Here is a 24847-nt window from a genome sequence, read left to right on the forward strand (position 1 = left end):
AAATTGACAATTATGCCACTTATTAAAGGTATTAAACGATGTCGTTTTATAATGACATTTTAAGGAGACTGAAAAAAAAACCTCGTTGCCTTTCACTCGCAGCCGCAGCCTTGCTCGACTCAGACTCTCAAACTTCTCAATCCTCACTCCTCAGACTCTCAAATCGTTCAACCTCCACTCTCTATTCGACGCCACTGCCGTTCTCTCTCTACGCACGCCGGACGAGCGCCCAATCTCTATCTTTCTCTCAGCCCTCACTTCGTCACAACCGATCTTCTCTGTGTACACACCTTGGGTTCCTTGTTCTTTCTTCCAACTCGAATTAATATCAGGTATGGGGTTGGATTTGATTGTGTCTCTGATTGTTCTCATTAAATTTGATTTGGTTTCAAGTTCTGGGTAATTTAAAGCTTAACTCGCTGAAATTTTTATTCTAATTAATCTCACTTATATTTTATTCTGAACATCTAAAACTTCAAATGGAGGAACTTGGTGGGGGTGAGAAAGGAAAAAGACGAAAGAATGGAGTCTGTTCATATGTTGTTGTTTAGTCTACAACTATATTAAGTTGTTGTTCTTTTGTTTTTGGTTGGATATGAGATTGATATTGTTTAGACCTATTGTTTTTTTTTTGGTGGCCTGCAAATTCCCAGATTTAACATCAAGATCGGTTCTTCTTAGTCTTTGTTTTTATGGGTTCTTTGTATCCTTTGCATTGGTCTGGATAAATGTCAACTAGAATGAAGTTGTTGATACATGAGTCATTGTCAATTAGCAGAGTCTCTTTGGATTTTTTAGTCTGTTTGATTTTTACTCATTCCTTCTTTTGTTGAAAGTCTTGTTTGTTTGTTAATTATTTGGTTCAATTCCTGTTGCATCAGTAACAATGCAGTACTATGGCTATTGTTTTTGTTTCTTTCGTTGTTTCCTTTGTTTGGTTTTAATTATGCTTTGCACAATGAGAGGTTTCAATATGCGATCTCAATTTGTATTTAATTATAAGCTTGGTCTTGTTGATGATAAACAAACGCTTGTATTCTCTCCCAAAGCTTGATTTCTTTCTCTCATTGTTGCAAGATAAGCATCACATTTTATAATGAAGAGGAAAGCAGCTTCTTATTTTGGGGACTTTTATTGATTTTGTATTGTAGAAGCTTATAATCCTTATATCACTAATAGATATTATGTCTGGAACCGGATAAAAACCAAACCGAACAGGTCGGTTTAATTTTTAGTTTTGCTTGTTGGAAGACCAAGAATTGAACCGAAGTTAAAGTTCAGGTCTTAGTTTTAGGTCAAAGTCAAACCGTTTCAACGGAATACCACCCTATTTATGAATATTATGTTTGGAAATAGTTAATTATTGTATTCAATAATAAAGTACAACACAAAAATAATTTGTTATTGTAAAATAATTATTTTATTTTTTAAAAGAATGAATAGTAAATAGTTCTAGAATTGATTCGAGTGAATAGTGGATTAATCCGGACTAAGAATCTGCCTAAATCATCTAAAATAGGTGTATTTGCTCTAACAGATCGAACTTTTGGAGAAAAGAAACAAATTATCATTTGTAATGGACAATGGTGTTTGGTAAATGTTTTATTGATGAAGTTAGGTTGTTGCTTGATTCATCATGGGCCTGAAGATGATCGAAAGCCCCCCAATACGAGGCCCTGGTCTGCAATCTTGAATGTACTCGTGGATATGCAAATATGCAAATAACGCGAAAATTCTTCCTTCCGCAGGGCGGAGGTTCACCGTCTGATGTGGCAGAATAACAACCATATATTTCAGTGTGGAACCATATTTTGACTAACTCATTATCCTTCCGTTAACGTTTATTCCGTAAGAAAGAGGGAGAGGTAGAAAGAAAGAAAGGGGTAAAATTAGATCTGGCAATTGGGCGGGCTCGTGCGTGTTTTTGGCGGGCCGTGCTCTTAACGGGTCGGCGCGCTAAGAACCCGTTTATGTCAACGGGTTAAGCGGGTTAAGCACGACTGGTTTCCGTGTTACCCGTTGGAACCTGTCAACCCGCGAATTTTTTTTTCTTCAGAAATTCGACATTATTTGATTTATTTATTTTTTTAAATTCTTTCTATAATTCTAACAACTCTTTGAGAATAAATTTTTTTTTATTTATGATTTTTTTGATTTTGGAGTCCTCAATTTTTTAAAGATTCATCCCTAATGGTCTCATAGAAACAATCAAAATAACATTATAATTGTGCTACTTGTTTGAATTTAAGTACATGTTTTTACGTGCAACATCGAACTAATTGAAAATATGTAAGATACATTGCAATTAACCTTGTTCGAATTCAAGTGCCTATTTATAAGTGCAACAACAAACTAATTGAGAACATGAAAAATAAACTGCAAACTAATGTCTTATCCCCATATTTCACATCAATGCCATGTTTTCTCTCAAGTGAAGCTCTCTTCTTCCTCTATTCGATCATGCATTCTCAAACCCAATATGTCTTCGGAAAAATCGTCCACCTCAACCATCTTCTTTTCTGAAATATTACAAAATAATGATTATAAATATAACATAAAAGTCAAACTAGTGAAATCAAACTAAATTATTTTCTATTTACCTTTCTTCTTCTCGAAAATCCAATCCCGAGTACATAACAAAGCTTGTACTGTCTCAGGCAACAAAGAGCTCCGATACTCATCTAGAACTCGACCACCAATGCTAAAAGCCGACTTAGATGCAACAGTGGAGACATGAATAGTCAACACATCACGAGCCATCTGAGACAGGATTGGGTATCGGTGTCGCTCCATCTTCCACCAAGCAAGTACATCCAAGTCTACCAAATTATCGAGTCTTACTTCATCCAAATACTTGTTCAGTTCAGTCTTCAAACTCGAATTCTGACCGCTCTTGTAACGGGCATCAAATTCCTGCAATAGAGAAATTTGACGTTTAATACTCTAAGAAAATCATACTAACCAAGAATAGTCTCAAAATAATTAAATTAATTAGTTACCTGAAGTATACAAGGCTTCCCTTGTATTTGAGACGAGCTCTCATGAATATGGTAACTAGAACTTTGGTGAGTGGAGGTTTCTTTGTAGGCACCAAACAAAGAAGATACAGTGTCAGTAAAAACCTTCAATTGTGAAGATTCTCGACCATAGAGCTTTTCATAAGCCCATTCAACAAACTCCATCTTAAACCGAGGATCCATCACCACTGTTATCCCCAAAATCAGGTTATAATCTGACCAATATTTCTTAAACTTCAAATCCATCTCTTTTCCCATCCTCACTTAGAAAAGAATCTTCACTGGCAATGGTTTCCTGTATACTATGCTGAACAACTAACACCTTCGGGAAAAATAAGTTTGATGTAGGGTACTTTGTTCCAGAAAACAACACTGTTACTTCATAAAATTCCCCTAGAAACTTATTTATCTTCTCAATCTTGTCCCACTCCTCATCTGAAGGACACCACTTGAAAGAACTGTCACTGCCAAGTTCATCAATGCACTACGATAGTAGAGAGCACCATCAAGCATCAAATAGGTTGAATTCCACCTTGTTGGCATATCTTGTCTCAATCCCCTCCTGCTTCCTCCCAAACCAACTTGTGAAACACATTGTAGAAACCTTTGTTTTCTAACTTCTGAACCCTTTATATACTTGATGCATTCTCGTATCTTTGTGACAAATGGCTGAATCTCTTTCAGTCCATCTTGAACTATCAAATTCAAGAGGTGTGCACAACATCTGACATGAAAAAATTTGCCATCTACTAAACAATAAACAATCACTATCTGTAAGAGTATTGATATGTATAGCAATTACAGTCGTGGAGGTAATTATACCAAACCAAGAAAGACAAGTATGTCCAATTTTGTGTTGACTCAAACTTCAGCCTCAATGGATATTGATAATGAAACAAGACACTATTGAGCCAGAAAAAGAGAATAAAATGAAGAACCCAAAAGAGTTGAAACACCGTGCACCAAGAAATAGAAATTTCATAAGCAAATTGTTGAATTAACGGGTACCCATTTTCGCAAACACTAATCTCTTTCACGAACCCATTTAAGGTCAAACATTGTGCACCCAAGAAATGAACTATCAAAGACAAACAATGATGGAAATGATATTGATTTTGAAGAGTATGAGATGGAGATTTCTGATATCAAAAAGGATATTACAAATGCTAAATCACAAAGGAGATGATGAATCTGTATCTAAATCTTTTAATTTGGGAGACTGATCAAACATACCTCTTTGGCCTCAGTGATTTGGGGATTGGAACTTGGCCTCAGTGTTTTGGGGAAGACGAATAAAAAGAAAAAGAAATCGAAGACAAGAGAAATAAGACGAAGAGGGAGAATTAACGGGTTAACGGGTCTACCGTGCTTAAACACGGCACAACCCATTAATTGGCGGGTTTATATTGTGCGGGTTTTGTCAGACCCGTTTATTAAATGTGCGGATTCGGGCGGGTTCCTGTCGGGCGTGTTCCGTGCGGGTCGCGGGTTCAAGTGCCCAATTGCCAGGGTTAGGTAAAATGCTCTAAGAAATGGTAAATTCATTCTCAAATTTCTGCACCCCACGGGGTGCGAGTGTTAATCTCATCGGCAGTCCGCTAGTCTTATTTGAATCAAGGAGTTGCACTGGATGAACTCAGGCTTAGCTTCGATAATGAGGGAAAGGAATATAGAAAATGAGGATAGCAACTGAAGTTTGGAAGTTCTGGGTTTGAGTGGTGGTTGATTGCATCTGTTTTGTAGCTTGATGTTCCACAATCCACATCTATTAGTTCACAATTGAAGCAGGACTAAGATGGATGAGATTTGTTTGATTGAACATATTGAAGAGAAGAGGTGGTCGTCGGCGGCAGGCTGGCGGATGAGTTTTAGGTTAAAGTATAAAGAAAGGTGTGATTGGATCAATCGATATTAGTTTTTATTGTTTAGAAATAAATATCTAATTCGATAAAAAAATCAAATTTCGGAATAAATTTCTTGGAAATTTTAGCTCGTGCCACGTGACATTTTGGACAGATGTAAACCCCTGATTTGCCCATCTGTTTTTTTTTGAATAATTTATCAAATTCTGAAAGCTTTCAAATATCTTAATAAATAACTCGGTGATTGAAAAAAAAAATCTTGAAAAAATCTTGAAAATTAATACGTTTTTCACAATAATGCACTCTATCAACCTATATGAAAAAAAAATATTGATATTTACCGTTACATGACAAGGGTTACTCTTAAGGTGATAAAAATATACACAAAGTTGACTAAATGGATTGAGATTCAAAAATTATGGAAAATAAGATAATTTTCTACCGCACTAATATTTCTATATAGTCATAATATCCTACTGTCTATATCTCCATATTTCATATCTTTAGTATAGTTGGTTTAACATATAAATACTTGCATCTAATATTCTATGAAATAAGTTAGTCATACCGGCCACTTTACGTGTCACGGTTTAAAGTGATAAAAAGATACACTTAAGCGAATCTTTTTCATATACTTGCATCTAATCTACTAAACAATTGTTTAATATTTTTGTCGTCACATGATACGGTTGCCCTTAAAATGATAAAAATATACACAAGGTTGACTAAGTAGCTTGAAACCCAAACATGATCGAAAATAAGTGAATTTTATATCATACTCATATTTCATTGTAGTCATGGTATGATAAGGTCGATATTTTCATATATATATATATATATATATATATATATATATCATTTCTTTAGTATAGTCATGGCCGGGTGGGTTTGATACTTTCGTCTGTCTGTGTGTGTGCAATACGCGCGTTAACACAACGTCAAGGTGAACCTCCGCAAATAACGTGCTTTGCAGGTTTGAGTAGTACTAGTCCCATTCTTTCTGAAACAGACGCACAGAGTGAGAGAGATAGAAGCACATGAAAAGCTGCCGGCCGCTCCTTAAGTTGGAGCTTTGTGCTTCCTTTATCTTTTGGTTTGGTGATTGCATTGTTGCGTGACATCGACCCATCGACCTGGTAGTCCAGTTTGGTCTGCAGTCTGCTCCTCAATCTTGGCAATTTGCATAGTAGTTACTTTCTCCCCAGATATATATATTTTTGAACCGCCATTATTTGCAGATCAAATTTGGAGTTGTCCACAAGACCACAATGCTCTTTGTTTCTGTGTGTTTGTTCCCACAGATAATATAAAAAAATCCCTAGTTTTGGTCTTTTGGACAAGCCTGATAACATTAGCTTAAGCTACAGCATTTTACTGCAATTCTTGTTAAGAAATTGCAAATTTTGAACACTATTGGTGACAGAGGGCTTCATTGTAAGTTGTAAATGCTTTAAGAGCCGAGTCTTTTTGCTTAAAAGCAATTTAACAAAGCTGGTAAAGTACATAAATGTGGTTGTTTTATGAAACAATGACTGAGTGACATCCGTTCAATAATATTCGCAGTAAGGGTCGTTTGGTTTGGTTTGTATTAGGGGAAATCAAATTTTTAAGTTTCTATTGAGCTGGGAAATTAAGATTATCAAGAAGTATTTGTTCTAGTTAAAAACATAGTGGGGTAATTTCGGTTCCTATCATATTATTCACTGTCTGAGTAGTACTGTGACGGATACATAGTGAATGAATCTCATAACGTCATACAACCGTTCTCTATAAGAACATCTTTATTTTATGAGATAATTATCTATGAATATACAGTTCGTAGCCCTATCCGCAAGATTACAAACCAGCACCCGAAAACAATTACTTAGATTGCAAGATTTTGAAGTTTCGATCATAATCCTAATTGTCCAGGATTTTCAGCTAAGCAATAATGGTGACAAATAGGTTGTTGCCAACCGAAGAGATTGGCTCCTTTAATGGCTTCTTGTGAACACTGAGATCAAGAACATAAACCAACCTAAATCACATGCATAAGATCCATCAAAGATTTTTAATGATCTGCACAAGCGTGTGTACCATACTGATGCCATGGACACCCGAAAATTGGCACCCCCCAAAACTTGGTTATTATTGATTAACTTGAGCACCATAAACAAGTTTTCTAACATCCAAAAGAATTCTTTGGCATTTAACAATTTAGAACTTTAGATTATCGGAGAATTGGCATTTATATAACATTATTATAGGGGTGGGCATAAAAAACGGAAATCCCGATCCCGTCCTGAAATTCGTAGGGACGGGACGGGACGGAGATCTAAAAACGTTCGTCCTGTCCCGTTTCATAATAGTGGAATGGGTCGTGGGACAAATAAATTATATCCCGCTTTGTCCTGTCTCGTCCTACCTTTAATGAAACTTAAAAATTCTTATATATTTGTATCAAAATGAAACTAATTTATGTTCTTAATAACTCTAAAATTATATTAATTTAAATAATAATGGTAAATTATAATATTTTGAACATAATATGTATTTTTTTGTTAAAATTTCATTATTAAATGTTATTTTGTTAATGAAAAAGTAAAAATATAGGTTTTTATTTAACTTTATAGGAATGTGAGATTTGTCCCGTCCCGTCTCAACCGGGATTAATCCCGAGTGGAATGCATTCTTAAAAACCTTCATCCCGTCCCGATCACATCCCGATTCAAAAGAGTGGGACGAGACGTGGGATGAGCCACATCCCGTCCCGTGCCCACCCCTAGTAAAAATCCATTGAATTTAGAAAATTTCGAAAGGGTCGCCCATTCGCTTCGCGCGGAAGGCAACGAAGTTCAAACAAAGATTCTCGAGCCTATGTAACTGTGAAGCAGTACACATGCCTGTATATGTCGAGGAGTTTATACATAGAAGTAGCAGTCGGCTTTGTACTTCCGGATTTTCTTTTTTCCTAAGAATAACTGGATTTGTTGAGTTTAAAGACGAATTTTATTTGTTAAAAACTTAAAATATATTTAGATGCATATATTGCAAATGCCATGACATCGATGTCTCAATGATAAGCTCTGTAACACCCAATAGAGCACTCAAAACTCGTATGATATCTCTCACTTGATCAATAATTGGTAGAATCTGCTAAAACTTCAGTAATTGAAGATGTCTGGAGTAATAATAGACATCCATGCAATGGTTGATAGTTTATCATTGTCATGTTCCAACGGTACATAGCATTTGATTTGTAGCTAAGAACTAAAAAACGATTGAACAATACAAGTTAGGAAAATGATCGAAGGGCAAGTTAACCAGGTCAAGGCCGGAGATTTCATTAGTTTCAGAACATTATATAAAAGATGAGCAACAAAACACCTAAGGGAGGATATAGCCATCCTCCAAAAGATCAAATGCACCTTTGCCTTTTCATAAAAACAGAAAAGTGCCCAATCCAAACCACAATTGTAAAATATAGAATTATAGATCATCTTGAGCAGAGCTTTTGTAAATATATAAATGACTCCACTCCAAGACGTAGAATGTAGTTAAAAATCTAAATGACCAACCCCAAAAACCACAGTGCTCCTAATCAACTGATCAAGTGACCAAGTAAATGGCCATGGCTGATGAGGTTGACACCCTCTGTTGCTGCTCCATGTTAAGCTCCCTCAGGCTCAGATACGGAATCTCCATCTCCCCTTTACTCACCGGCGACATAGTCCCCGCCAGCGGCCCAGAAGCCGTCCGGTAAGGCGTGCTCGACCCACTTCTGCTTTCAGTGATATAAATCGGCCCAGATATCGATGCCCGGAAAGCCTTGGCCCTGGCTTGGTGCACGTCCTCCCGGCCGCCGCCGCAGAGGCGGCTGTGGCGGTGGTGGTGATGGGTCCAGCCCCATTTGAAGAAAAGCAGAGCGGACTTCCACCAGCGCTTCTTCTTGTTGTGAGGCTTCTTGGAGTAGTGGTCGTCCTTGGAAATGGGCTTCTGGAGCTTGAAGTGAATCGAGTCTATCGATCTTGTTCCATCACGCTTGTGTTTTCTGGTCTCTTCAAGAACCTGAAGAAGAGTATTGCAAACAAACATAAAAACGTAAACGTGTGAGATCGGAAATTTGACGCAGAAAGAGTTGCGGAGAGGGGAATGTGACGAAATGGGCGACCTGGAAATAGTCGATTTGGGGGTCGAAGCCGTAGTCGCTGAAGTGCTGGGGCTCCGGCATCGGAAAAATGGGCGCCTTGCTCGACATTTCGTAGTAGTGGGAGCGTAGAGAATGAGAGAGAGGGTTATGGGGGGCTCAAGGGGAGTGATATAGGTGGAGACTGGAGTGAGGGCCGTTGGCTTTGGTAAACCCTAGAAAATGCGATTGGGGGAACCTTTTAGGCTACCAAGAATAGTTCCTGTATTGATTAACAGTATTTATGATATGGATCTTACCCTCGCCTTGTTGCACACGCACATGCATAGTGTCACAAGCTGCACAAATAGTTGTGACATCGTGACACTTTCTAGAGCTATGCCGAAGAGAGGGTGTCAAGCGGCAAGTATGCAGGCTGTTTGAAGGGTGATTTGCTGTTAGTGACATGTCCAGGTGGCAGTTTCGTAATTAAGACGAACTTCTAAGTTCGAAGCACTTAGGCTCGGAATTTGGGAAAAGTCTGAACACGAAAAATGTATGGGACGTCGAAAAGAGTTGAATGCACTTGACGACATATTTTTATGAGGTTGTATGAATTAATTATGGAAGTTGCCCCTCCTATGATATTTGATGTTTCCTCGTACCAAGTCTAGTTTTCTCCAATATGCTCTATAGGGGAGAGTACCTGGTGTCTGACTCTCCACCACCCTCGGTGCCGGCCTTATGGGGCACTAAGCGAGTCAATCCTAGGGGACCTTGGGGAACCTAGGAGCCGGGCGGATGTCACCAAAGAGTGGCGGCATGCGTTTCCATGAGTCAGGATGTCTCATGGACAGTATCGGCCGGCAGGCCAATATTGCAGGTCCATGCGGGTGGCGAGGTTCGTACGTGAGCGATCTTTAGGCCAGCGGCATGGGCGAACTTGTGGGCTGAAGGAAAACATGTCGGAACCCCGTGGTGCGCAATGGCCACAGAGTAAAGCGACGTGGGCATAAGTTAGGGGTTCGACCTTGCCCAAAGGAATGAGTTGCCAGCACGCACGGAAGGGCGACACCGTGCTAGAAGGAAGGAAGCCTATAGTGGGTAGATGCGGGCAAGTGGCCTATGAAAGAGTATGCTGGCAAGACGGATAGGATGTCGGATTATATGGGGGAGGTGAGCCATGGAAGTGAGCCTCGCCCATGAAGTTAACACCCTGGGGCCGAGTTGCCCATATGATTATCCCCATGGGTGAAGTGTGGACAAATGATGCCTATATGCCGAGTAAACATGGTGATGGATGCTCAGAAGGCAAGTTACGTGTGCAAGCTTCCAAGGGACGTTCAGATAGAAGGAAGCGAGGACCAACAAGGTCTCGGCCTACTGTCATGCCGCTTGCTACGAGGTGCAAAGGTGCACGCTTGTTAGTAAGGGTTTGGCACTAACCGGGATGACATGGAAGCATATCGGTTGGGCGAGTGTCATGGGAGTACCATGACACAAGGAAGCGATCGGTAAGCGGAAGGCATGGAAGCCTATCGGTTGGGCGAGTGGCATGGGAGTACCATGACACGAGGAAGCGATCGATAAGTCACAAGTTGTGAGACTCATGTGTGAGTAGCTTTCGTTGGTGAACCTCACAAGGAAGGAATGTAAGAGAGAATGATCGGAATGACACGGGAGGCGCACAAATAAGAAAAGAAAGTTGGCATCATGAATGCATGAAGAGTTAGGCTGGCCTTGGTTAAAAGTAACCTTGGCGCCGCACAAGTCATATTCCGATGCGTAGTAAATCGGCCCGTGACACATAGCTAGGGTGATGGCAAAGAGAGACAAGCAAGGTTTGGCTAGGTCGGGTTACTCTCTTTTGTACCATTTGGGGTTTGCTTGATCATATGAGAATCGTGATTGTGATCGATTCTGACTAAATTACTGACAATTGTATGTAAAGAACTGTGGATAATCAAAAGATATGAAATTATTTCTTCATTTGTTGTCGTGATTTTGAGATCAAATAATGAATGATCATTACAATGGAAAATGATGAAAAGATACTATGAGGAAATTTGCTCATTTGAGAGAAGGGTTGTATCTTTTGAGCAACCCTTCTATACTTCATTTGCCATTGTAATAGTCATTCGTAATGTATCTTTTCATGATTATAATGTAGGGTTGTTAATCGGTTCCGGTTCCTGAAGGAACCGTTGGAACCGAACCGTTTAACAGCAGTTCGGTTCGGTTCCTAGAAAAAAAATGAAGTTAAACAGTAGAACCGAACCGTTTTTAAAACAATTCGGTTCGGTTCGGTTCCTAGAAAAAAATGTATAGGAACTGTTTGGAACCGTTTTGGGACCGTAACCGTTTGCAAAAGGGAGAAATTGCTTTAAACTAAAGTACTAGTCATACTCCATTTGGTGGAGGACAGAGACTATCCCCTGGTTTGGAATTATCTTGTCTCGAATTATCAATCTTCTCTCATTTCTTGTCACCAAATATAAGTATGTTATGCTCAAACTAACATCATTCTTGAATTTAAGACAATTTTTTTTTGGAACCGTTAGGAACCAAACCGTTCGGTTCCTATTATGAAAAATACAAGAACCGAACCGTTTAAATAACACGGTTCGGTTTACAGTTCCACCTATTTTTGGCTATTTTGGAACCGTTTACAGCCCTATTATAATGGTTATTCATTCTGCTCAAATTTGCTCAAAAGATACCAACCCTTCTCTCAAATGATTTGCAATTGTAATGGTTATAAACGAAGACACAGTTTTATGTTAATATGATCTACCTCTCAATTTAATATACAGTAAAACTTCTCTAAATTAATAGCTTCGGGACCAACGAAATTTATTAATTTAGCGAGATATTAATATATGAATAAATTGATAATTTAGTAATTTATCGATTAATTAATAAATTATTAATTTATCAAGGTATAATAAATATTTTGTTTCACTTTTTTAAGAAAAAAAGTTGACTTTGTTTATGCACTAAATTGTTTAATTTATCATGTACACTTTATTAATATAATATTTTTTCTGGTGTCTTATATTGTTCAAAATATTATATTGTTTGATGATGATTATATGAATAAAATTCTTTAATGAAATCCTCATAAATTTAAAATTTATTATATAAATTATGGTACTATTAATTTATATATTCGATAGGGTCTATAAAAATTCTCACATTTCTATTATCTTAAAAATTTAACGAATTATTAATTTAGCACGCTGGCCCCGAGTCAGGACCGGTAAAAATTATTATTTTAGCGAGTTTATTAATTAATCAAGTATTAATTTAATGATATTTTACTATATGTGATTGAAATGTACTTATTCTTAACTAAACAAATTGTTTGGCTCGAAGTGTAGTATAGTAAAACCACTATAAATGAATAGGGACGGGACCAGGGGCAGACCTAGGTACATTACTGAGTGGACTCAAGTGCACCCTCTTCTCACGGCTAAAACAAATTCCTAATGCTATGTATATATATATATATATATATACATACACTAAATATACATTAATATATAACCTTCTAAACAATTAAACTTGGCTCAATAGAAGGTGTGAAACCCAATCAGCTAATAAGACTAAATACTAAGCATTAATCTCTCTTATCCGAACCACACGACCTCCAATTTCAATAATAAAGCAGCGCCCAACTACAAAGTCTGCGTTTCACAACGTCATTTCCTTTGGTATCTCGACGGTGCTCTCTGGCCTCCCTCCACAGTCGAGTGCTTCAGCGAGTTCAGTCCCTCACTCCCACACAACAACAAATTTTTTTTTGGCAAATTCAAGTCCATCCAAAGTTCCAATCCTGGGTCCGCCACTGGTCAGGACTGAGGAATATTATTTTAACGAGATATTAATATATCGATAAATTAATAATCTATTAATTTATTGATTAATTAATAACTTATTAATTTATCAAGGTATAATAAATATTTTCTTTCACATTTTCGAAGAAAAAAAGTCTTTACTTTTTGTTCATGCATCACATTGTTGGATTTATGGGTCATTATGGGCCGGGTTGGGGCTAGCCCTACCCTAAAATTTAGGGCTTAGGATAGAGCCGAGTCGAGGTTTGACTGAGTCAACAAAATTTAGGACCGGGCTAAGGCTTCAATTTATAGGCCCTCGGCTAGCCCCCTACAGACCCATTTTCTTTAGTGCTAAAAGGGTTCGTATGGTCGGATTAGCCGTCCAAATATAGCTAAATATGGCCAAAACAGGTCGGACATTACATTATGTTTATAAAAAAAACTTTAAATAAATATATTGAAGTTACTTTTTTTCCTCAATATTTAGGTATATAATTATACACCTAATATAAAAACTCTTCTTTTAAACTTATAATCTTATTTTACATACATATAAATGATAGATTTAGCTAAGAAAATTATAAATATAAGCCGAAGTGCATATATTCATATATTCAATGAATTTTCACTCAAAATCAAGGGTTATTTAACAAAATAAATAGAAATAAAACTTATAAAATCAATAAACAAAAATAAAATAAAATCTATTGTATACTTAATAGAAGAAATATATTGGATAAATATAAAACATATGTTATTATTAGGGCAAAAAAGGGCGGGCTTTTAGGACAGGGTTGGGCTTGGCCCTAAAAGGCTCATTAGGGTCGGGCCGTAGGGTAGGGCCAAGCTTTATTTGTACAACCCTTACCTTGCCCTAATAAAAAGAAAGTTTGGGCCGGCCCTTACATTAGGCAGGCTAGGCCAGGCTTGGCCCTTTAGGGTCGAACGAGCCGGGGCCTTAGGGCTGGATGATGAGACATAGTTGGATTTATCACGGATATAAGTTGTTCAAATTATTATATTGTCCGATGTATTATATTATTTTATTTGATGACAATTATATCAAAAAAAATCTTCAATGAAACTCTCATAAATGTAAAAATAATATACAAATTATGTCATTATTAATTGAGTAAATTCCTCCTATAATACTTGATGTTTGGCTACTTAGACAATTAGGTACCTGATGTATGAAAACAGACAATTTGGTACCTAAAGTTCTCAAATTTAGGCCATTTTGGTATTTATGTCAATTTTGACCATATTGTCAGGGTTATTTCCGTCATCATATCTCTACTTTACTTCATTTTTTTCATAATACCTCCAAATTTTCTCTAAATTATCACTCAGTACCAAATTGTCCGTTTTCATACATCAGGTACCAAATTGTCCAAGTAGCCATACATTAGGTACCATAGGAGGAATTAACCCTTATTAATTTATATATTCGATGGGGTCTCAAATTTCTATTATCTTACAAATTTAGCTAAATATTATTTTAAAAATTTAGCGAATTATTAATTTACCACGTTATTCCCGAATCGGGACAAGAAAAAATATTATTTTAGATTTTAACGAGATTATTAATTAATCAGATATTAATATAATTATATGTACGTATTATGTTATGTTAAGCATATTTTGGAACATGATAAAGTAGAAAGTTTGTAGTGGCTAAGAGCATCTCCAGTAAAAGGGTCAAATTTTTTTGCCAGAATTCAAATTTGACAGCTTATGTGGCAATCTTGAAATCTAACCTAGTAAAACCAAGCTTACTCCAACCAAACCGTCAAAACTATGTTAAAATTGTGTGTTTTTTTACATACAGATGAAAGAACTCAGACGAGCTCAACCACTGTCCCACCCGTCCTCCCTATCTCCACCACCGTCGCCGCCTCTGGTTTTGTCGAGTCCTAATCCCAGCCTCTGATCGCCACGCTAGCCTTCTGCACCTTCATCAACCACATCATCGACACTGTCTGCAACGGCCTCTCCCAACGCCGCCCCATGGCCGAGCTCGCCAACCGCTCCGCCTTCGCCAAACTTGAATCCTTCTCTGACGCCACCGTCCGTGTCCACAAGAACTACTCCTACTTTTGCATCAACTACCTAGCCGTCGTCCCCTCCATCGTCGCCATCTCCCTCTTCACCCACCCCTTCTCCCTCGGCTTCCTCGCCGCCTGGCTCTTTCTCGCCGCCTGGCTCTTCCTCTACCTCTAGATTGAATATCTAGGTAATGATGCGGGAGGTTCTGGGTATCTGATCATCTAGTTGTATCTGGGTATGTGGGAGGTTCTGGATATCTCTAATTGGTTTATGTTGGAGAAAGAGTGATTGAAAGAAGAAAAAGATGAGGAGAGATCGAAGGAAGAAAGAGAAGGGAGGAGAAGCAAGAAACAATAAAAAAATAAATGACATCTTATTCCGGCATTGTCAAATTTGACAGCCCAAATCGGAGGGTCAATTACACGTCAAAAATGACATCTGGGTTGGAGTGATGTGAGGAGTCTTTTATTGTCGTTGGAGCTCTCCACGTGGAAATGACCATTCCGCTGGAGATGCTTTAAGGGACGTTGTTTACAACTGTTGACGGTGATGGCGGCGGCGAAATGCTACGACGGCATGCCACTGTTTGTTAGGTTTGGCCATTACCCAAGTTGGGCTGGGTCTACAAATTGGGTTTCAGATGCGCTGCTCTAGGCTAGGCTTTGCAAATGAATTTCTGAGCATGCGGAATATATTTCGGCAATCTCAAGAAGCTTTTGGAGGACAACCAGCTTTGTAGACTTCAATCTTCAACAATCAGAAACCAAATTGAATAATGGAATCTGCTGGGGTCATCAGTCAAAGTCTCGAAATGCATGCATGAACAAAGTAACAGACCACAGAACAATAGAACTTACTTTCGCTCTCAATCCCTATTGACCTTGACATCTCGGAGATCCCAATTCTGCACAAGTTTAACTAGTTTAATCGCTAAAAAACCAAACCACGTAAACCCAAGTTCTCACGGGTGCAGGAACATCACAAGTTTGGTTAGGATATGATGAAGTGCAAAGCCCACGGGGGTCATCTCCGTTGCGCTCAAGTTTATCAAATTTAATAGGATGAACAATTCAAAGAGGAAACAAATAGCCCTCACATGAATGGAAGAAGAATAAGTGGAGTCTGAAACATCATCTTCAACCTCATCAAGTTTGATCTAACACATGTGGGTATGCTGGCTGGTGATCAATTATGGAGGCATTTCACACACACATATATATATATAGTCCATATCAAGAGTGAAGCTTCATTATGAAATTACAGAGTGAAATTCCAATTTTAGCACACTTTTTGGTTATTTGTTTTCACCATAAGCGATTCAATATTTATGTATGCTATTCAAGATCATCTATACAAAATTTCATCTAATTCGGACATTGTTAAGGTATTGAAATTAGATTAAATCAATCAATGAATTAAAACTGTTCAACGTGAACCGTTCGTGTAAATCTCAATTTTGAAAGCTCAAACCATTATCAAATTGGATGAAATTTTGTAGAGATTATCTTGAATATCATACCTAAATATTGAATCACTTATGGTGAAAACATTTGACCGAAAAGTGTGTCAAAATTGAAACTTCACTATATATAGAGATTATATATATATATATATATATATATATATTCAAGCTAGTAACAATCATACTTATGCCAGACCAAGCCGTCGTAAATAAACGTGGATGAGCAATTGCACTTAACAAAAGATTTTGGGGGTTCATTGTTCCTGAGACTTGTATGGAAAGCTCAAGGTTTACCCTACTAACAGTGGAATATGATCTGATTGTCGAGAAAGGCAAAAATATATGTGCATCAAGCCGTAGTGGTTTTGGAAGATGAGTGGTAATGGCAAAAAGAGAAATCGCTATGGAATCCTAGGTGAAACATTAGAATAGAGCAATGTCGATCAGACACCACTAGATCAATGTTGTGAGAATATAAGCATAAAAGTCAGATCTGAGAGCATCTGTACCCATAAAATGATTGTGCTAAAGCAAAACGTGGTCACATAAGCAAATTTTTCTCAAGCAAATCGATTTTTTCACACACTCATTCACAATTTGCTTAAGCAATTCAATTTTTTTTTGTGAAATGATTAAATTTTCTTACCGGATATATTTAGAACCAATAATAATATGCCACGTGTCGTTGTTGACTCGATATTATCCAAAATTTCCGATAAGATTTTTGACTAATAGAGAATTGATAGGTGTCACTGCCACGTGTCATTGTCGGCAAAATAATTAGACCAGATTTCTGGTAAGATTTTCGACCAATTTACTATAAAACGTCTAATATCACTCATTATATACTCACACCATTATGAAAAATCCGAGCATATAACTCATCATTCAATCTAAACACTTAGCAACATTTCCTTATTCATCACTCTGATGAATCCTTTCAGCTTCCACAATTTTTTCAGGCGGAGACAACGTCAACAAGAAGAGGATGACGATATGGAGCAATCATTCGTCAATCAGGTGGTCATGGCGGAAGCACAACACGATGATGAATCAACACGACCAAGCGGTTCACGTCGCGGTAAAAATCTGAATAAACCACGTCAGAGGTTATCTAGGGGACGCAATCTCATGGAAGATTACTTCATCGAATGTCCAATCTTCGCCACTCAAGACTTTCGCAGGAGGTACAGGATGAAAAGAGACTGATTCAACATTATCATGACAGACCTCTATAACCACGACCTGTCTTGGCATCAAAGAGAAGACGCCACTGGTTTTCTAGGGCTACTTCCCCAACAAAAGATGACCGGCGATCTACGAATGCTAGCGTATGGGAGATCAGTGTACTGAAATCACAAGGATGGGAGAATCAATTACCTTGGAATGCATGAAGGAGTTTTGCAGCCAAGTGGTTCACCTCAATGGTCCAAGATACCTTTGCAGTCCAACACCGGCAGACCTCACGCGACTACTAGCTAAAGGCGAACGCCAAGGTTTTCCAGGTATGATTGGAAGCATTGACTGCATGCACTGGGAGTGGAAGAACTGCCCAACCGCCTATCAAGGGGCATATTCAGGGCAAAATGGTTGCCCAACGGTTATCCTAGAGGCGGTGGCCTCGTATGATACGTGGATAAGACACAGTTTTTTTGGGTGTCCTGGAGCTAAAAATGACATTAATGTGCTCCATTTATCGAATGTGTTCTCAGAGATCCTTGCCGAAAGAGGGCCAACTGTCATCTACTAAGTCTACAGACAGAGTTACACCACATCTTATTATCTGGCTGACGGAATTTATTTTCAAGATACTCTACATTTGTCAAAATAATTTCCAATCCCCAGATGCCGCAAGATAAGCTCTTCGCAAAGAAACAAGAAACATACTGGAAAGATGTAGAGAGGGTCTCTGGCATCTTGCAATCTCGATGGACAATTATACGTCATAGTTGAACATTACACCACAAATCGGTAATGATTGTTGAGGATTAGCTTGCATTATATTGCATAACATGATTGTTGAGAAAGAGTACGTGGAGGATAAGGAAAAAGAAGAAGATTTACAAAACCCATCGAGGGCTTTCCGGGTTTATGATAGGCCGGTAAATGCACAAGGGAATCGAGTTCTTTTTGAGCCAATCAGTAGAGATGGAGCGAATATACAACGGTTTCACGACCGTGTTGCCGATATCGAATCCGCTTACATCCATAGAGAGCTCCAGAGAGACTTGGTGAAACACGTACATTTGGAGGGTGGAAACCGGTGAAATACTCTAAATATGTTTTATTGTGTGTTTTCATTATGCTTGTGTTTAATTATTAAGCTTGTGTTTAATTGAAGTATGTATTTTAATTTAATGTGTATTTCAATTTCAACTTAATAAATAAATTATATTTTTATTTTTCGAAAATTTAAATTACAAAAAATGACGAGCCAAGCCCAGATTTATTTTTAGTACAATACTATTACTACTATGGAAATAGCACGCGACTTGAGTGATAATAATTTGAATATGTTTCATCGGTAGGTTGATCTTGACTAGCTTCTCCTTCATTAAGGATTGCTAGTTTTCTCTTGGTAAAATACCTTTCGATATTGGGGTCATAGCCTCCAAATCCATTGTCATGATCCTTGTGTCATTCTTTTGTTTCTTCAATCGTAACTCTTCTTTTGCCCTTGCTTCTTTCCGCTTTTGAATGTCTATGTACTCCGCATAATAATGAAGCTCACTTTCATTATGGGCTAGCCTCTTGCTATGCCATGATGCTTGGTCACTTACAATGGTATGCAAAACCTCAAATCGTTGCTCAATATGAGTCTTACCCTGTTTCTTTTGGCGCCTAACTTCCTTTACCGCCTTGGTTCCCATTGGTCTAAGCGGACTCGATGGAGCTGCCATGTTGCTTTGAGGTGTCTCATTCACTTGGTCGTCATCCAAATTGATGCTTGGAGATGATTCGGTTGCGGAAGGAGTACCATGGTAACTACTTGCATATAGAGATGGAGTAGTAGGTAGCACCGCAACGAAAGATAGATGATCTTTAACAACTATCCAACATTCAAAGTGTGTAAACTTTTTATTCTTGGCATTATAGTAACATGATTGAGTTTGTTGTTCCTGATGTAAAAAAAATTATATTAGGTACATATTTAATTACATAATTTAAATAAATTGGATAAAACAAATAATGTAAACAAATTAGATATATTAAAACCAATAATATAAACAAATTAGATATAAAATAAATAATATAAACAACGCTACATATTTAAACAAATTAGATAAAATAAATAATGTAAACAAATAGATATATTAAAATAAATAATGTAAACAATGCTACATATTTAAACAAATTAGATATAAATTACATAATTTAATTCATATAATCAAATAAAAATTATAATATATGATAACATAATGTAAACTTACTTCGTCCATTAGCGAAATACTGCTAGCTATACGTTGCCGTGACGCCACCAAACATTCGTCCCATTTTTGCAAGAGTAGCTTGAACTTGTTGTAGTGAGAAGCGAGCGCAATTCGGGTCCTCGGCTCATTCGGAGATTTCTCGCCCGGTGCTAGCACCCAATTTTGCATATAATAGGCATGAATTGTCTCCCACAATTTGTCCCTCTTTTGTTTGTTACCGTCATATTCATCAATGCTATGACAGACAAAAGAGATGCACATTTGTAACTCTTCGGAAGGAAGCCAATTGGTGCCCATTATTTTGGAAAAAAATGCTAAACGAAATGAGAGAGGAGATGGAGGAAGATGTGAATTTTGTTCTGCACAAATTGGTGTGAGTTGATCAAATATTGAAGTAGTATTTATAGGCAAATTTTGACAGAGTTTTGAAATTTTTGGGATTTGTTTATTATTTTTTGAGTTTATATCTGTTCTGATCAAATAGTAACTGTTGCCTATTAATTCTGACCGTTTGATTGAAATTTCTGATTCAAAATGGAAGGCCCAGATCTATTAAACCATTGGCCCATTCGGTAAGCCACGTGTCAGCCATTCATTGGCTCGTTAATTTTTTTTTATCTTTTACTAGCACATACAATGCACGCGCCTTACATGAAAATAAAATTAAAATGCGCTTGAAGTCACCCACGTGTTGTGGGCTCCGCCAGACGGTTGAGCATCGCCGAAGCAAACTTTGCTCGAGCGAAAGGGCGAGCAAACCATCCCAGTTGACTAGGCGAGCAACTCTCGTCCGATGCGAGATCAGAAATGGGTTTGCTCGAGCAAACCTCCCGGTCCCAGTTGGTGCTCGAGCACCACCTCCTCCTTTACTTGCCGGTGCGGGTGCTCTTATGCGCATCTCTAAAAATTTACAGACTTCCAAATGATATGATTATTTTAGGATAAAATGAGAAATTGAAACATTTGACTTGAACAGAAACTGTGATGGTTGTAATAAACCAATTTATCGACGTAAGGAGTAGTTATCCGACCATCCTTTCATAACTTAATTGGTGTTATAGTGTTCTGCATTTGGGCCACACTTTCTGTGGCTGCATGGCCCAGTCCTGATAATTTGGGGGCTAGGCGAAATGAAAAAAATGGGGTCTCCCTATAAAAAAATGTAGCTACAAAATTTTTTCTTAATGATTGAAATAAGCTGCAAAACATAATAGTTCATTGAGGTTATAGTTACTATACTCAGTACTTCCTAAATGTCACACCCCTAAGTGCTACATGCACTATGTGTGTGGGCGAGGTTCACCCTTGCACCAAGCCAGGCACGCACGACAATCAAATAAGGAACCAAGTATACACGGACCAAGCCAATCTTAGAGACCAAGCTGCGAGTAAGGCACGACGCAGGCAAATGCAAGATTGTGCAGGGAGATTAGCCTCACCAGCAGGACAGTTGCATGGATATTAGCCTCGCCAGCCCAAATGCAGGACAATGCAGGGAGATTAGCCTCACCAGCAGGACAAAATGCAGGGAGCTTAGCCTTACCAGCAGGACAAAATGCAGGCAGATTAGTCTCGCCAGCATGCAGTTGTAATATGCAGGCAGTTACAGGCGGTTACAGGCAGTTGCAGAGCAGTTTTGGGATGAGTTGGCAAGGGAAGTTACATCATCGGTGGTTATCGTAGGCAGTTACCTAAGTAGAGGGGGTTGTCCACTACATACTAGAATAATGGCATGCATGACAAGTGTCATTGGCAGTTAAAGGGAAGTTACATCTTCCATGAATGTAGGTATTTAAGAAAATAGGAATTCTGGCATGAGACTTGGAGAAGTTCTAGTGAACATTGTCAAGATCCTTACTAATCTATGTATGTTTGCTTTGTTTAATGAAAAGGAAAGTTATTTCCCTAACATACTCGTGCATGTTCATATACTAGACTTATCCCACGCATATAGATCATTAGGTGAAAGGGAAACACTTGAGTGATCGAGAGAAGTACTAACAAACGTACTTAGTGAGTTGGGATTTGGGGGATCTCACACACCTATCGAGTAGAATAGAAGAGCGCGGCCTCGCTTACAGTAGGGTTGAGGAGAACAGGTTGAACTAGGAGTTTGTGGACGTCCTAGCGTCATCACGGAGACACTTGACACCGTCGCTGTCAAGACCTAAGTAACGAAAAATTCCGCTGCGTACTTAAGGCCCGTGACACTAACCATGATGATGATGGTGGGAGAAAAATAAAATTTTGCTCAAAGTAATTGCCGAATTGATGATGAACTAGATAAGATCATAAGAAAATGTGACAACTAAGAAATAAGGATGATTCATACAATCACACAAAGACACAATCGGCAAATCATTGATCAATTAACAACACACATACCAAAAAGTTAAGAAAAATCATAAACATATTTGACTATAAAAAAATTGAAATTTGCACATGATCACTTACCCACAATTTGAATTGACATTATTCTCTCTATTTCCTAAATCTCAAATTTGTTGGAAACTAAACCTAACCTTCTACTTCGTTGCATCAACAAGAAGACAGCTCTCTTTATGTTTATAAAACCCAGATTTTTTCTCTCTATTTCACCTATATAGCTATATATATAAATAATAATAATATTTTAGACGGACATGTTTTTCTGTCAGGAGCCTACTTGGATTGGGGGCTCTAGACAGGCATCTGTTGGGCCTAGCCCCAGGGCCGGGCCTGTGTGGCGGAGGTTTCCCATCTTTTATACATCTTTTTGCCTAGCAATTTACGTCAATAACCAGCCTCTTAGGTTAGGAGTCGGCGTTCAAGTTACTTATAGAATTCAGTATATTTTGAGGACAATCTGATCATCAGTAACAAATCAATGACTTGTAACAAACTCTTGGAGTACGTCTTGAGATCTATGTTAGACCAATCGGGCATATGCTTCCGGATACATTCATCCTCTTCTCATTTTGATTCTAACTCCGAAAACAGATTGAGCTTGAACTAGTTCAAAGCAAGTTCTTTGGCAACACTCGTCACAAAACGTGGCGCAATCATATTTTATAAAAATTCAAGCTTCAAGTCCAAAACCACCTAAACAACTCTTAAACAAATGAGACAATAATCCAAAGTTGAAACAAAGTGCACTAGTAAAGACGATCGGTACCCCCAATTATACAAACAACTAATGCCGCGTCAATGCCCATGATACATAGTTTGGTCGTGCGAGGGAAGAAAGTTCTCAGCAGCAGACGCATCTCGAAAATAAGGGCCAGAGAAGTAATTGACACCCCCTCCGCGTCAACCCTGGTAGGCGTGTGGAGCTTTGAGCTTCATTGACCCATGAGGAATGTAGCAGAGGACAAGTAGCAAGAGAAGTAAACCATGAAGAAGGTAGCAAGAACCTTCCTCACTTCCTTTCTCCCACTTTAAATCCTCATTCTCATTATTCCCCCTTCATATCACACAAACACATCCCTACATCACAGCAGTCTCATTCTTTTCCATTTCTTCATTCTCGCCATTTATGTCAATGGATGTTATAAACCGCTATCCGGAGAGGAACATGGACCACCATGCTACCCCTACGGAGTCATACGGGGAGCCGTACAAGGGCTACGCGCTCAGTGGGAAGATCATGCTCAGTGCAATTGTTGTTCTTTTCTTTGTTGTCCTACTAATGGTGTGTCTCCACCTCTACGCGCGGTGGTACATCCTCCGCGTGCGCCGCCGTAACCTCCGCCGTAACCGCCGTAATCGGCGGACCAATATTATTTTCCACGAAGATGCGTCCGGCGCCGCCGTCTCGACCGCCACGCGCGGCCTCGACGTGGCCGTTCTGAAGTCGCTGCCGGTGTTTGTCTACGACTCGGAGACCCACCCGGAGCCGATTCTGGAGTGTGCTGTGTGCTTGTCGGAGTTTGAGGAGAACGAAACGGGTCGGGTCTTACCGAAGTGTAAGCACAGCTTCCATATCGAGTGTATTGACATGTGGTTCCACTCGCACTCCACGTGCCCGCTCTGCCGGTGCGCCGTCGAGCCCGGACCCGAGTCAGATAACCCGGGCGATGTGGTGTTGAATGTCTGCGAGCCGGAGAGTAACGAGCCGGGTTCGAGTTCCGGGTTGTGCTCCGGGTCGAGGTCGCTACGGCAGACGTCGTTTGGGGCGAGAAGGAAACCGATGGATATTGCGGTGCCGAGTCGGCACGAGAGCTTTGGGAGGTCGGTGGCGGAGTCGCCGTCGGGTCAGGCGTTCCGATCGCCGATGAGCCGGATGCTGTCGTTTAAACGGATTCTGAGCAGGGACAGAAGAAGCGGCGGCGTTTCGCCTTCCGGGAATGCGAGTTGTAGCTCGGTGGCCGAGTTGGATATTGAGAAAGGGCGAGAAGGGGCCGAGTGAGCTCGGGGCAAACTCAGAAATTCAGCAGCTTTATAATTTTTTAGGCAGACATTCGGCGGCGGTTTGTGAGTTTAGGAGTCAGGAAAGTGTTACTGTGTTAGTTAGGCCGGGGGCAAATATGGAAAGGGGGATTCATACGTGGAAGAATGTTGGGTAGAAGGCGTGGGTGGATTTGGAAACTTGTATATATCTTTTTCTTTCATATTGTTACTGTATTTCACTTAAGTGAGATGGGAATTTTTTGTCCTTCTGAAAATTGGGGTGTTTTCTGCATTTCAATTTCAAAGTTGTGCAAAGACGAGAAATACATGCAGAAGTGAATGGATGGATAGCCAGAAGTTGTGACGGAGAGTTTTCATAAATGATTGATTTTTGTGCAGCTTGACGGATGAACATTAGTGAAAGAAAATGACATTAAAATTATGGGGGTGGTCTTGTATATTGAGAAGAGCATTATTTTTTTCAGATGAGGTACATTTCGACGAGGAATTAGGAAACTGCTAAACGAGCTTCCTAATGGTGCCACACTGCCACTCACAAGAATCTTTGTGAGGAGTCTTTGAACATGTTGAGGAGCCACGACATTATATCTCACTCTGTCTGAACTCTGAATCGATCACTCCTGCAAATAAACATTAACAAATCTCTCTATTAGCTCAAAGGCTGACTAAGGAAATAATCTATGACGTATTGATTAT

The 24847-nt window shown here is 38.9% G+C and overlaps 2 protein-coding genes, 1 long non-coding RNA gene and 1 pseudogene across 4 annotated transcripts; 3 read left to right on the plus strand and 1 right to left on the minus strand.

Annotated features, from left to right (window-relative positions):
• Positions 1 to 124: 124 nt before the first annotated feature.
• Positions 125 to 5619, plus strand: LOC126789820 (uncharacterized). 2 transcript variants are annotated; one of them, XR_007671627.1, is made up of 3 exons: positions 125 to 332; positions 1538 to 1883; positions 4533 to 5619. It is a non-coding gene; the product is annotated as an uncharacterized LOC126789820 (long non-coding RNA). The 2 variants fall into 2 exon arrangements; XR_007671626.1 differs by lacking the exons at positions 1538 to 1883; positions 4533 to 5619 and adding an exon at positions 654 to 1128.
• A 2848-nt stretch (positions 5620 to 8467) lies between these two features.
• LOC126789819 (uncharacterized) lies at positions 8468 to 9137 on the minus strand. Its single transcript, XM_050515878.1, has 2 exons — positions 9030 to 9137; positions 8468 to 8926 (listed from the first exon to the last, which is right to left on the minus strand). Exons 1-2 carry the CDS (start codon positions 9114 to 9116, stop codon positions 8468 to 8470), a joined length of 546 nt encoding a protein of 181 aa, XP_050371835.1. The 5' UTR covers positions 9117 to 9137.
• A 1094-nt stretch (positions 9138 to 10231) lies between these two features.
• Positions 10232 to 15043, plus strand: LOC126792273 (PRA1 family protein B4-like; annotated as a pseudogene).
• Positions 15044 to 23205: 8162 nt separating this feature from the next.
• On the plus strand, positions 23206 to 24542 carry LOC126789818 (RING-H2 finger protein ATL2-like). The gene has a single exon (XM_050515877.1). The coding sequence runs from the start codon at positions 23277 to 23279 to the stop codon at positions 24147 to 24149; it is 873 nt and encodes a 290-aa protein (XP_050371834.1). The 5' UTR covers positions 23206 to 23276; the 3' UTR covers positions 24150 to 24542.
• Positions 24543 to 24847: the final 305 nt, after the last annotated feature.

This window comes from Argentina anserina, chromosome 4 (genome assembly GCF_933775445.1).
Source record: "Argentina anserina chromosome 4, drPotAnse1.1, whole genome shotgun sequence".
NCBI lineage: Eukaryota > Viridiplantae > Streptophyta > Magnoliopsida > Rosales > Rosaceae > Argentina > Argentina anserina.

Bases quoted from the DNA above. Each gene is read 5' to 3' on its own strand.
- LOC126789819 (XM_050515878.1), bottom strand. From the start codon at position 9,116: ATGTCGAGCAAGGCGCCCATTTTTCCGATGCCGGAGCCCCAGCACTTC. The intron at 8,927-9,029 runs GTCGCCCATTTC...ACTCTTCTTCAG, and splicing joins CCCAAATCGACTATTTCCAG to GTTCTTGAAGAGACCAGAAA.
- LOC126789818 (XM_050515877.1), top strand. From the start codon at position 23,277: ATGTCAATGGATGTTATAAACCGCTATCCGGAGAGGAACATGGACCAC.